Source organism: Misgurnus anguillicaudatus, chromosome 5, assembly GCF_027580225.2.
Source record: "Misgurnus anguillicaudatus chromosome 5, ASM2758022v2, whole genome shotgun sequence".
Lineage (NCBI taxonomy): Eukaryota > Metazoa > Chordata > Actinopteri > Cypriniformes > Cobitidae > Misgurnus > Misgurnus anguillicaudatus.
The window spans coordinates 24,728,466-24,742,570 of NC_073341.2; the positions used below are offsets into that span (position 1 = coordinate 24,728,466).

Genomic DNA, 14,105 nt, shown 5'->3' on the forward strand with positions numbered 1-14,105 from the left:
GCTGCAGTCTTGTGAGTACAGTTTCTTTAGTGAAAGGGATAGTTCACCCAAAAATAAAAGTTGCCGTTTATTTTCTCACCCTTAGGCCAAACCGATATGTTGGTGACAATTTTTCTTCAGTAGAACATAAAAAGAAGATATTTTTTAGAAACCCCAGTGCTGATTCATATACTGCAACTCTTCTTGTTGTGGTGTTTGATGGCGTTTGGGAAATCAGCCTATCAGTGTCACCTATAGAGCGGGAAGGTAAAGCCCACTTTTTAGGTTGTGTCTCAATCAGTTCCAGCATCAGATTTTTTTAAGTACCTTGAAGCCATTTTTTTGCACATATAAGATTAATGTCTGAACTTACTATAACCATTAATTTTAGAGGATTAAAAATTTTTTAGATTATCATTATCAAAAATTATCATTAACGCAACATGATATTACATTAAATATATGCATTTACAAACTCATGTTTCGGTAATGAGAACTAAAAAGTTGTCTAGGTACTATGATAAACAAAATTACACCTTTATCTGAAGAGAAAAAATAAGAACTGCTTACTTGGTAGCCATCTTGAGTGTCACAGTCAATTATGTCCCTTCCAACATATTTTTTTTGAAAATGTTAGTTCCTTGAGGGCTTAAACAATGATTGAAAATTGTTGCGGAGGATGAGAAAATTTTTCTTGGACACATTTATATTCCTTATTATTGTCTCTACATTTACCAATGATCACCAAATACCACATGTTTCTTTACTGTAAATGTTTATAGTATAACATGCACTGAAGCTTTTTATTTTTTAGATTTTTTATTAATGACCCAAATCCAGTCATGGACATGTTGCGGTAATGAAAAAATTCCCGTTAAATGTGGAAAAAACAACAAAATTGGTTTGTATGATGTCATTTGAAATCATGTGCAAAATAGTACATAAAGAGATGTTTGTAACTGTATGCTTCTTATTTTGATAATAATTCTTATTATTTGCATTTACTTTTTTATCAAAATGTTTCATGACACCTCATAGGTCTAATTTTCGCCAGAATCACCCGTTTGTCTTTTCAAAAGTTGTATCGCGTTTCATAAAGTTTATTGAGTTTGCTCCCATGATTTCTGTTGGGGAGCTTCAGAAAAGGTCATTTGATTTCCGGTAAGGGAACATATGGACTATGCTCACTGGTTTTTGCCTAGCGTTGAGGAAATTTTTAGGAAGCGATCATTCCAGGGCACTTGATTAGTGCACAGACTCCCTGATTAGTGCCCTGACTACTGAACAAGAGAGCGGATTGAGAAGCAGCCTTAACAAGGTGTGTGAAGCATTGACAATCAGAAAGTCCTACAGTAAGTGATTTTATCATTATTAACAGAGAAATCCTCTAGGAGGCATTTTGACTTGGGCCAAGACACAGGCCGAGTTCAAAGTAGTACTCGGTCAATCCTATCTGAATCCATAAAACAGCGTGTGGATTTAAAGTGGATTAGAGCCTGTTTGAGGGCAGGCTAAGGGTTTGCTGAGTAAACCTGATATCGGTGGTCTTCCCCCAGCTCAAGCTCGCGCTGATTGTTTTTCAAAGAGATGCTATTTGCATTTCAGATATTTCCTAAATTCCCAAACATGTCCCAGAGCCAATCTGGCTCGAGCTGCTTCGGCTCAAAGTGGTGGAGGGACTTTTCTCTGACTGTAAATCCTGAAAGATGAATATAAAAGCTGCAGATGCAGTGTGCTGCTTCACTTTGATCTTGTTTTATACATTTTATCCTGCACAGAGCCTTCATTTGTGTAAAACTCCTTACATTGGGTCTCAGAACATCAGCGCTGAGCTGCATGCATCAGCGAAGACGCTTGCCTGTAAATACGAAAACGTGTACCAAGGCATGTGTGGTGAAATAGAAAGTTTTGAAATAGAAAGTGTTGTTGGTCTGCTTTTCATTTAAAAACTGAAAACTGAGTGCGTAGGTTGTGTTTTTGTTCATGTGGTGATGGCCTCTACTGTGCTGTGCTAGATGAGCCATGATAACTGCATACTGTGCATGGTCATGGCATGACATATAAACAAGAATCTTAATGTGCTTTATGAGTGGGCCGAGCTTTGGATATGTCACATGTCAATGTGGGTGTGTTTTTACTGCCTCATTATACACAGAGATAACCACGCATGAGGGCACACAAATCCACACAATTCTTTTGCTTCTAATGGTGCTACTGTTGATAGACATAAATAGGAATCGACTAAATCAAGCCGAACCGAATTGTTTTCCTTCCCAGCTGAAGTACAAACAATTGCTTCTCACCAGCATATGCTGTGTCCTGGGCCTGTTGGCGTCTCAGGACTTTAGGTCTTGATATGGTCTGGATCGTGACTCATTAGTCACTTTTACGAACCATACTTTTCAAATTGTTGTAAAATTATTGTAAATCTTTTTTGTAATGCACTAAATATACATTCTAAAATGCTGTTTTTTTAACCCATGCTTTGGTAAAATATGGACACAGCCAAACTTAAGGTTTAAAGAGACACTCCACTTTTGTTGAAAATAGGCTTATTTTCCAGCTCCCCTAGAGTTAAACATTTGATTTTTATCGTTTTGGAATCCATTCAGCTGATCTCCGGGTCTTGCGGTATCACTTTTAGCATAGCTTAGCATAATCCATTGAATCTGATTAGACCATTAGCATTGCGCTAAAAAAATAACCAAAGAGTTTTGAGTGTAGTTACATCGTGTACTAAGACTGACGGAAAAGTTGCGATTTTCTAGGCCGATATGTCTAGGAACTATACTCTCATTCTGGCGTAATAATCAAGGACTTTGCTGCTGTAACATGGCTGCAGCAGGCGTAGTGATATTACGCAGCAGCCGAAAATAGTCCCCTTAACTCATTCACCGCCAGCCTTTTTGAGAAAAGTAGCCCACCTGCATTTTTGTGATTTTAACAAAATTTTCACAAAATTCCTTGCAGGAAAAATTATTTTCTATAAATAAATAAACAAATTATATCAAATTAAAGAACACACCATCTGCTTTCAAACAAACAATAAACAAACAAAACAAACAAACAAAATGGGGAAAAAACGTTTCATTATATATTTACTTTTTCTACTTAATTTAACCACTGAAATATGAATATTTCTCTTCAAAAATACAAAATTTTGAGCAAAAAGCTTAAAAAATTGTGTTTTTGTAAAGGAATTTATGTTAGACATCAGACTCAGAATGACTATCAAACATAAAGGCAGTTAAAATAAATCATTAAATCTTTTTAACTTCCGTTTTTCATAAATTCTGTATTACACTTTCACTTTGAAATTTGTCCAGAAAGGCATATTTATTAGTTAAATATGAACTCATAAATGACGAGATAACTCGTCAATGGCGGTGAATGAACTTTCAATAGCAGGGGACTATTTTCGAGTGTCCCTTTAAATTAACCGTATGCTAGGTGGTTTCAACCCCTTGTTGGGTCAAATATGAACATTTTATAGGTTAATTTATCCCAACAGCTGTGTTTTTATTTATATATTACCTAACCATGTGTTGAAACAACTCAGCATTTTTACTCCATACAGTAGTAACACCTATGCTATTCAAACAGCCAACAACTTTCCTTCTGTTATCCTTAATTATTCCTTGCTGGAAAAACGTCTCGGGTTACGTATGTTACCCTTGTTCCCTAAGAAGCGAACGAGACTCTGCGTCTCCCTTGCCATACTTTTTGGGTCCATGCTACACCGTCTTCTGTGATATTTCAGATAGCGATGGTGTTTTCAGGTCGCCTTTTATACTTTCTGGGTCCGACGCAATACTGATGGTGACGTTACGCCCCTCCATTCATTGAATTTGATATACAAATGGAGGTGTTCCCAAAGCATCACTATGGCGACGCAGCACAAGTTCCCTCGAAAGGTAACCTTTAATTCCCAAAGTTGTAATCAGGGAATGTCCAGCTGTTCAAGTCTAACTCATTTCTTCATCATTTAGGGGCTGTCCACACGGAGACGCGTATCACTATATACGTATAAATTTGTTATCGTATTGGCGTTTCATCCACACGGATCCGGCGTTTTTGGGAGACTGAATCCGCTATTTTTTGAAACCGGGTCCTAAAGTGGATAAATCTGAAACCGACACCCTTGTGGTTCCGTATATTTTGTGAAGCGAAAACGTCATCACATCACGTGTCGGAAGCGCCACACGTAACAGCAACAACAATAACGGCGGAGTCGACTACGTGATTGTGTTCGTGCTACAGAAGCTACTAAAGCCTACTAGCTGTATTACAGCAAAATCTATTGCTTCTATGCAATTGTGGTGACCAACAGGCGATAATGGACAACACCATACGTTGGTTATGCGCATGCTCAAAGACGACTTCTCCGTGTATAGTGTATATCTGTGGCAGAATTACAGCGCCCCATACTGGTCCGGCATATATACTAAACCGCTTTCAGTCGGTTTCAGTGGTTTCGTGTTTACGGATTATTTTTTTAGAGCAAGGGAAAAAAATGATCGGATAGGAAATGCACCGGCTTCGTGTGGACATAGCCTTAGATAGATCCTATGTTTGACCAATTTGGTCCAATTTCTAGATAATCAAGTGTGACTTCACCAGGAAGTCTTCCATTTTGTGCTACTTGCTTTTTCTTTTTCTGCCCTCCTCTCAGATGTTAGTCGTCTAGAAGCATTTTCTCATTTTTAATTGGTTGTCATTTCTTGTGCCAGTGTGTGATTGAGATCAGGTGTTTGTGGGCGGGATTAAATGGGCTGATGTAATCTGTCACATTTATTGCTGGTCGGGTTTGACCACCTGTTCGGTCCACTGGCACAGAGTGTGAGTCAACCTTTCTAACTCACACCTTCATCAGATGCCCGCAACCTGACAGAATCTGCCACATGACAGAGAATAGATGCCAAGTCTCGGTCATTATTTTCACCAGCGCTCTGTATGGCAGTCCTGTCGGCCCACAGCACACAGGTCACAAACACCTATCGGGAGAGTAAAAATATTCCTCTGTATAAATATACTGTCCACCCTCTCTCTCTTTCTCTCTCTCGCTCTCTTTCATTGTTGGTTCAATTAGAGTTTGAAATCAGATGTGTTGGACATGATTTGTGGCCTTTTAGGTAAATCGATACGACACAAACTGATCTTATCAACCCACTATCAGACAAAGCTTTTTAGTCTCAGGGTTTTACAGGTTTTCAGACAGACATAGATAAAAAACTCCCTCTAAACACTTTACCCTTTGCTGTAAAGTAACCCCAACATATCTCTTTGTGTACTATAATAGGACGTGATCTCTTCAGAGCTCAACAGTAAGTCATGAGACACCCCGCATCCTTTGCGCAATTGAGGTTTGGGTGGTACTGCATTATCAGTGACAAAAGTATTTTGTTTTCAATAAAATCTGTAATGCCCTAATATCAGGCAGATTACATCAAAACTAATGATTTTTTTTCAGATGACCTGCCATTTCAATATTGATTTCAGAATAAAAGCCCTCCTAGTTCCTCAACATCTGCACAATGTTTGTTGATTTTAAAGGACTGCTTATAGATACAAATGTTTTTATGGGGGCTTATGCATTAATACGTCGAGATGTTCTCATACAGCTTTGTGTGCAGATATGCAGATTGTTCCTTAAGGGAAGAGAGAAAAAGAAAGAGAGAGAGAGATAGAACAGTAGAACTACAAACACATTAATTTTATAGAGCACAAAGCAGCTCAGCTACCAGCCTGCAGCGTTTGTTACAAGACCTGGAAAACCTGTCTGGATAGAAGCAGGAAGAGAAGATGAAAGGGCCTTTAGGTGATGGGTGAATATTCTTTGATGCTTTTGGTCTCTCGGTCATAATGAGGTCTACAATACGAAACCTATACGGGGATGAGTGAGTGTATGTTTGTTTTTATTTTCGGTGTCATTTTGTACCTGGACCTCTGCCTTTGAACTTGAAATGTTATATGAAATGATGACAAACTTGAAATGTTACATGAAATGAAGCTCTCTGGCATGGTGTGATTGATTTGGTCTTGGCCAACTGAATATGGAGAGAGACATTAGAGCATGGTTTATAATACTCGATGGGAGAGAGAGAGAGGGGCTTGATATGAACCTGTACTGTATTCGAGAAAAAAAGAAACAGAAATGTCTATGTGTGATGATGTCACCATCTGCAATGATTCCAGCGGGACTAATTAAAGGAATCTCGCTCTCTCTCTTTCTCTCACTAAATGTTTAAGATGCTGGCGCTGTACTGTGTAACATTACCTGCGTTAAAAAAAACTCACTGTGGGCATAGACATTATATGGTTACACAGTAGAAACCATCTTTTCTTTACTTTAAAAATATCACGTACACGTTAAACATAACACTTGCCTGTGATATTAAACTCTCTTACAATAGAAACATACATTATTTTTGTCAGTGGGTGCAGTAATAATCCAACATGATTAACTTTAATAATAACACTCAGAGGAAACATGGTAGGGAAAACACGCATTAACACAATGGTGACTGAACATGAGGACTAAACTTAAGTAGGAGACAGAAACAAGATAATTAATTATAAACAAGTAAAACGAATGAACTAATGCTGAACAAGGGAAAACTGGAGCAACTGACAAACTGAAGTCCAAAAACACAAACTTAACATAACTGTGACAACTTTATAGATTGGATGACATCAAGCCTTTGAATTATTTAAAAATAATGCACACCCAAGGTGGATATGCGGCACGACAAGAAGCAGAGTGTGCAGTATTTTCAAATACTTATCGCAAACATTGCTCTGGTGGTTATTTTAAAGAGCCCCTATTGTCCGATTCACGTTTTTACATTTCCTTTGGTGTGTAAGTGTGTATTAGTACATGTTAACGATATGCAAAAGGTACATACACCAAAGTAAACGATGATGTGAGTTATCGTCTTCAACGTAAACCTCTTTTCTTGGACTACAACAAACACACGGATTGTAGGCAACAGTTTACTTCCTGGGATTGGTGATGTAGACAAGACCGACATTATTCCTCCCGCTTCGGACTCACAGCCTGTTAGTTAATTCCTGTTAGCAACTGAATCTTTTAAACATGGTAAGGAGCGTCACATTTCTGGCTGACGTATTCAGACCAATCACAATGTGAACGTACAGATTAACTGGCCAATCAGGGACACAGTGCTTTTCAAATTTGTGCGCTTAGTTTCAGGAAGAGTGTGAAATTTGGAGCTACAAAAATGTACGGTTTGTGGAAAATAATTTGTCTTTTAACCATAAACCACACTGTAAAAAAATCTGTAGAAATTACAGTATTACTGCCAGCTGGTTGCCAGTAACTTACTGTAGATTTTACATTTATGTTATTTACTGGCAACAGTTTGTTCAAAGTTAAATGAACATGAAATATTTTTAGTCTTTATCTTACAGTAAGTTACTGGAAACCAGCTGCATAATTACAGCAAATTTTTAACAGTGCATACAGACACGTTGTATCATACCAAATGCACAAAATTATGTTTTATAGCAGGGGTTCTCAAAGTTTACATTCAAAGGTCCAAATCTGAATTCTAATCATTTTCATACAGTAGGTCTGGAAAACTGGTTATTACAAAAATTGTCACGCATGGTAATAACTTTATGTTAATAATTTGTTTATATAACAAATCAATACAAATAGTTTGGAAAAAATATTTTCTATTCAAGTATAATAACAAGTGTATTTTGCATTTAAAGTAAAAAAAAAATCATAAAACTAGGGCTGTCTAATTTAACGCGTTAATAACGCAATAAACCAAATTCATTTTAATGGCACTAATTTTATTAACGCACGATTAACGTAACACATAGTTTCTGTTTGTCCCACAGCTGGATGAATTGAGGCGCAGCAAGTGAACCGCGCTGTCTAGATGAGTCGGAGGTTTTCATAAAAATAAGAACATTAAGCTCTCGTCTAGCGAATCCAATGCTGTAAATGGTCGTTAAATATCTAAAATGATCTTTATCTGCATGTTTCGTGAGAGGTGTACCGTCCCAAATCCATAATCTAAAGCAAAGATGCGTCATCATTCACTTTTTGTTTTTGTTTTTAAAGCATTCAGAAATGATAGAAAATAGACTGCAAGACCTACTTGATGTTAAAAGAATTATTAAGAGTGACAAGACTCAACGGCGATGTCTGACGCAGACGTCTGAAACGCATGCAAACAAACGCGCGAGTGCGCGACCCCGATATATATATATATATATACTGCCCTACAAAGCGAAAGCGCAGTAACTACGCATTTGGTCAAAATTGAGTTAAGGGTTAAAATGGGCTTTGTGAGATCTGTTGTGTCTTGTGACAAAGTCTCCTGGTTAAATTTTGTCCCATTTCAGAGAAATGTGTGTGCCAAAATTGCAGTAACATGTATGACTGGCTGGTGTAAAAAACTTTAAAGCCATTTTTCTCAGTTTCAGTGTTTGCGTAGATACTGCACTTAGCCTTTGGAGGGCAGTATAGACATCTAACACAAAATTACAGTTTTAAAAATATCTGTTTTGACAAGAATTCACGCAGGTATGACCTATAATCTGTTATATCTGAAGTGAATGTTTGGATTAACTGTTGTTGAGTAAAAGTATCTGTTGTGTATCATTATATTAAATCCTCTACACTATCTTAAAGTGGTCTGTCTCAATGTCATAATTAAACAATAAAAGAAAAACATATTTAACCCTCTGGGGTCCGACCATTTTGGGACACTCTCAGAGGTTCTGACATGCTCTTACATTTGGTCTTTTTTCAGTTGCTTTAAAACATAATAATGGGAAGTGTCTCATACCACTGCGTTCAGCACAAACTGGGCTAAAATATTATATGAGCTACATGTATGTACATGTTTGTATTTTTGAGAGAAAAATGTTTATGCGTGGTTTTTAAAAAAACTAAATTTTTAAGTCACTGATATAAGTCCACAAAACCCATACTAAACATGTTTTAACAAGACTTTCCTAAACATAATCTAGTAGTCTAGAGTTTTTTCTTTAAAATGATGTGACAATCACCATGCCTACTTATTCACATAAAACAATGTATTCATTTAGAAATAGTAAGACACTTTTTGATTAGACGGGCTGTATGCGAGAAGGATTGATTGACAGCAAGCAAACAAAGGCTTGCATAATGAGCTGCATAATAATGAGGCAGGAATGTGAGAATGAACTACAGTGAAGAATGTGAGGACAAATGTATACATGTTTGTTTGAGGTTTATTAAGTTAACAATATAATTAAAATAGAAATGATGGTTGGTAGGACATTTTAAGTTTATTTGGAAACATACCCTATTCCTAAAACTTTGTATAAACTAAGAAACTGATACACAACAGAGCTGTAAACTTCATGTGGCCCATGTTACCATATAACTTTGTCCAAAAAGTGTTTTTCCACTTCATAGTTTTGTACTGATGAGAGAGATGCAGACCTCTAAGAGAGTTATAAACAGCTGTTAGCATAAATTGCCCACAGAAATACCCTTACTTATATAACTGATGGGTAAATGTCACTGATACTAAGTTACATCCATATACTATCTTGTACATAAACTTAATCTCAGATAAACATCTGCAGCAATTAATATAAAAAGCTGTTTTCAGATGACTGTTTTCAGATGCAAATCCCCTTATCGTCTAGCTCCTGTTTTAAACGCGTTTCTGTAAGCGAGTATGAACTTTAAAAACACATCGCAAATGGATGTGCGCGAGCTCGCGTCTCCGTGTAAACAACGCGGAGCTCATAATAAACGGTGTCGCGTGTAAAGCGCAATGTATGAAATTACCTTGCATGTAAACAATATGGAATCATTTTACAGCAAATCCCGCAGTGCAGCATTTACTCAAAGTTGCCATGACAGATACGAAAGTGAATAACTGTGTCTTAACACTGTACAACATGTAACAGATATCCGCCATTATGGGAGGTCACGCGGATTTGTTTGTAAATAAGCATGTAAACATGGAATCATATTACAGCACATACTTAAAAGATACAGCAGTTCAGGCTTACTGAAAGTTTCCATGAAGGATATAAGTGAATAACTGTGTTTAACACTGTTACAGCATGCAACAGTGAAATCCGCCATTACGTGAGATCGCGTCCGTTTGTAAACAATGCGAAACTTTTTCAATCCGAAGCGTGTAGTCTGCTAAGGTTGCTTAACGTTACTGTATGTAGGCTGAACTGCACAAGCCATGAGCATACTAAGTTACATGATAGCAAATATAAATGGTATAAATTAACTGTTAACGTTACTTACTTCTAATCCAGCAGTGCGTTCTCCATTGTTATTCTTAGGTAACGTTAAAGATAAATGCTTCTCTTCCTCAATGTCCAGACATAAATGAAGATATTCCTCACGTGTGTGAATAAAGTTTATAATCCAAACATGCGGTAAAGTCTTTAAATCTGATCAAACTTTACGCTTTGCTTGTTATGGTTGAACAGCTCGTGTCTTCATTACCATGTCAACAGCTGTGGGCGTGACCAAATTACAGATAATGAAGTCAGCCAGGAAAAACGGTACTCTCTTTACTTCAATGCAGATTACATAAACTGGCAATATTTGTTTTCGATTATATTTAGCTTGTTTAAAAGTAGACATTTCAGGCTTTCTTTGGATGTGTGTATCATGCTTGTGTGACGAATCGCGGAGTTTCAATTGATTTTTGTAACGTGTTTTGAGAGACAGAAATGTCTGGATGGACACCCTGTTTATTTTCTTTATTTGACAAAAACACAAAGATCTGTTGTTATTGTGAATGAACACATATTAAAGAAGACCCTTTACCGTTTCAAATGATGTCAAACACGTAAGTGTATGATTATTAATGATGGAGTATTTTTAGTTGATTCTGCCATGATAATGAAAAAACACGTCAAAACGCGGCCCCGCGTTTTTGGACCCCAGGGGGTTAACATGTATTGATATTGTTTTTGCTCTGCATAAACAGATGTAGTTCTGTCATGCTTTGTCAGATTCCAACAATTGTTTCAATTGTTTTGAAGTTTTTTAATAGAGAATGTTAAAATATAAATGACTAATTTTTGAAAATTTGCTCATCCCAACTCAATTTCCCAGCACGGGTCACAAATGATCAGCAGCAAACAGAAATGGAGAAAGAACAAGGTGTTCTAAAGGGAAAATAAAACTATGGTTGATGGTTCTGTTGAAAATGTAAACAGGCTGTTATAGACATACATTTGCATATAGCATATATATTAACCAAATCCACACTGATTGGAGCATTAAAAACTTGAAAAGTGTTACATTTAGGTAAATTTAGAACAGATAAAAATGTGCGATTAATTTGCAATTAATTGCGAGTTAACTCATGAAATCATGCGATTAATCTAGGTTAAATTTTTTAATCTATTGACAGCCCTACATAAAACACAAGACGTATGCCAAAAGTAACCAGGTGCAAAATACAGAGCAACCTAATTAGAGAAATGGCACAGTTTGTTCTTCATCAGATGCATAAACCGTGGCAAAAAAAGGTGTGGTTGGTAGACGGAGACACTGACCTAAATTCGGGGTGCACCTATAAATTGGCCCATGATGCTTGTTATGCTTCTCAATTAATTACGATGAAATGCCGCTACATCCAAAAGCCAGAGGGCGCTCTCGTGCAGAAACTCAATATGCGCTGCAGTCGAAGAACCATACACATGCAGCTATGACACGCAGCTGGGAAATGTCTTAAGGATATATTTATATTGCTGTTCTTCAAACCTTTTCAGGTATTTTCATGATAATAAAGAATTTGTATAATGATAATTGGGTTCCTCCATTTTTACCCAAGCATGATTCGAAACAAACCAGCATTTTTTACAGTCTAACTATATAAAACACTAAAATACTGCAGTACGAATGAGAGCAGAATCTAAGACTTCTACTTGCCATGTAAATCTTTTTGTGTGTTTGAATGTGTCCACCTCTATATGTTTCCATGCGTTGGTACAGCATGTGCCGTCATATCCAGCCCTCTGCATTAAGCAGAAAATACATAGTTTGTACACTAAATCTGCATAATTTGACACATAGCTTAGAAAGCAATTTCCCTTCAAAATCACATTTTTACTGTATATGTTGTTTATCTCTCTTATTCTTCTTATTCTTTTACACATACTCTCTCTCCATATCTTTCTGAAGTTGCTAAACAACACTATGTCTGGAGTTTCAGACACTCTGTGAATGTAAAGAGGCAAATCCATTATTAAACACATTGATGCTAATGAGAGGAGCTGCTAACATACCCAATAAATTCTTTCACCTCCATTACCTCCATCAGTCTTTTATCATTTTTATTAAGAAAACAAACTAATGTTTTTTTTTTCAAAGAATAGTTAAGATAAAACAGATGTCAATTCTGTTTTTGTTTAGTTACCCTCAGGTTGTTTGAAAGCTCGATGCTGTTAGAATTACGCTTTGAATAATGTTGCTCTTGCCACATAATGGAAGTTAAGAGTGATTTCGTCTGTCAGAAAGACCACATAAAAAGTGCAATAAAGGTAGTCTGTTTTACTTGCACACTTTATTTCAAATCTAATGAAGCCATATAATAGATTTGTTTTTACCAATTGTACAGTATACCAACAAGATTGATTGTTTTCTTTATGAAGCTTGAAAGTGTCTGATTCTTTTTCTTCAAAAAAAAAAAACATACAGGTTTTAAACTACGTCATTTATTTTTAGGGGTTTATTTTTTCTTCAAGAGTACCCACACACTTTTCCACACAGACGAATTGGGTTTTCGTTTACTGCTTGCCTATTCAAAAGTCAATACGTTGTAAATAAATAATCGGCTTTTCTCTCCAAAAGAAATGCATAAATCTGTTTGCCTTTCTTTTCCTGAAGATAAAAAAGAGTGTCAGAAAATGAAAGAAACAAGAGAAATGGGTAAAAAGAAAAGGCTGAACTAAGTTTCATCTAGATCGACACTGAGGATACAATCTGCTTCTAGATCCGACAGAAAGTGCTTAATGATTTTCTTCCACTCTGCAGTGTATCAGAAAGCATTCAGGGAGAAAACGATGACATTTAGATAAAGCCTGAGGAGACATGAAGTCTTGTAATAGCCTTTCTGATCGGCGTGTCGCTCTTGTCCTGATATGGTTTTTGTGTGTGTGTGTTTCAGCATGCAGGAGCGGGCGGTACAGAGGGTGTGCGCGTGGCTCGTGCTGGTGTTTTTGACCCTTTTGTCTTTTTGGGGTCACCTGTCGGATGCCTCTTCTCACCGCAGTCACATTGGTAAGTCAAGGTTAACATTTGTTTGACCTAAAGGCTTGTTATCGTTTTATTTTCATTATAATTCAGTGTTGATCATTTTAATGAGCAGGCTCATTACAGTAAAAGCCCAGATGTGGATTGCATGATTCGGGTTGACATTACCATAAAAACATTTTTTTTGCTCCGTACCAGAAATTTCAACTAATGCTTCTAATGTAATAAGAATAGCTTTAAGACATAAAAACAGTGTGTGTTAGTATGCATGTAAGTGTATGTGTGTTTGTGCTAGGTAATGACCTCAGCTCAGCAGTAAGTGGATGCTTAGTTCAGCTTAAAAGTGGTCCGGTGAAAATCTTTATGATGTCTGTTTATAAGAACAATGGCTGATGAATCACAGGACTCTGAAGTTTGGGGTCATGTAGAGGCTTTGCAGAAGGTTTGAAAGTTCTGCTGAACTTATTTTCCTAAGCATTGGTTTATGCAATATTAATTGAAGATGGGAGTAGCAGACAATTATGTTTTTTTTATTGTGAACACTGTGTAGGGCCATTTATATGATAGGCTCCCTGAATTTAATTCTCTGTATTGACTTCTTAGTTTTTGGCTTTGTGGACAGGACATGTTGTATAGTGGTTCTTTTATGCATGGTTAAATCTCACTTGAGTAATTTATAATTAATTAATATGGCTTATTGTTTTACTATTAGAGCTCATTACTTTCTACATTTACATTTATATATATGGCAGGTGATTTTATTCCATGGAAATTTTTATCAATAGGGGAGAGCAGGGCACAACCTAATGCAGGGTTTACACCAGACGCGATAGACGTGGCAAGCGAATGGCGCTAAACGCGC

General features: G+C 36.7%; 1 protein-coding gene across 2 annotated transcripts in view; it reads left to right on the plus strand.

Annotated features, from left to right (window-relative positions):
* tafa3b (TAFA chemokine like family member 3b) overlaps positions 1-14,105 on the plus strand; it is a 140,805-nt gene that overhangs the window by 48,086 nt on the left and 78,614 nt on the right. For both annotated transcript variants that reach the window (XM_055167832.2, XM_055167831.2), the window contains one exon: positions 13,158-13,270. In XM_055167832.2, the coding sequence (XP_055023807.1) occupies positions 13,159-13,270 (112 nt within the window). In that variant the 5' untranslated portion in view covers position 13,158. The remainder of the gene's footprint in view (positions 1-13,157; positions 13,271-14,105) is intronic.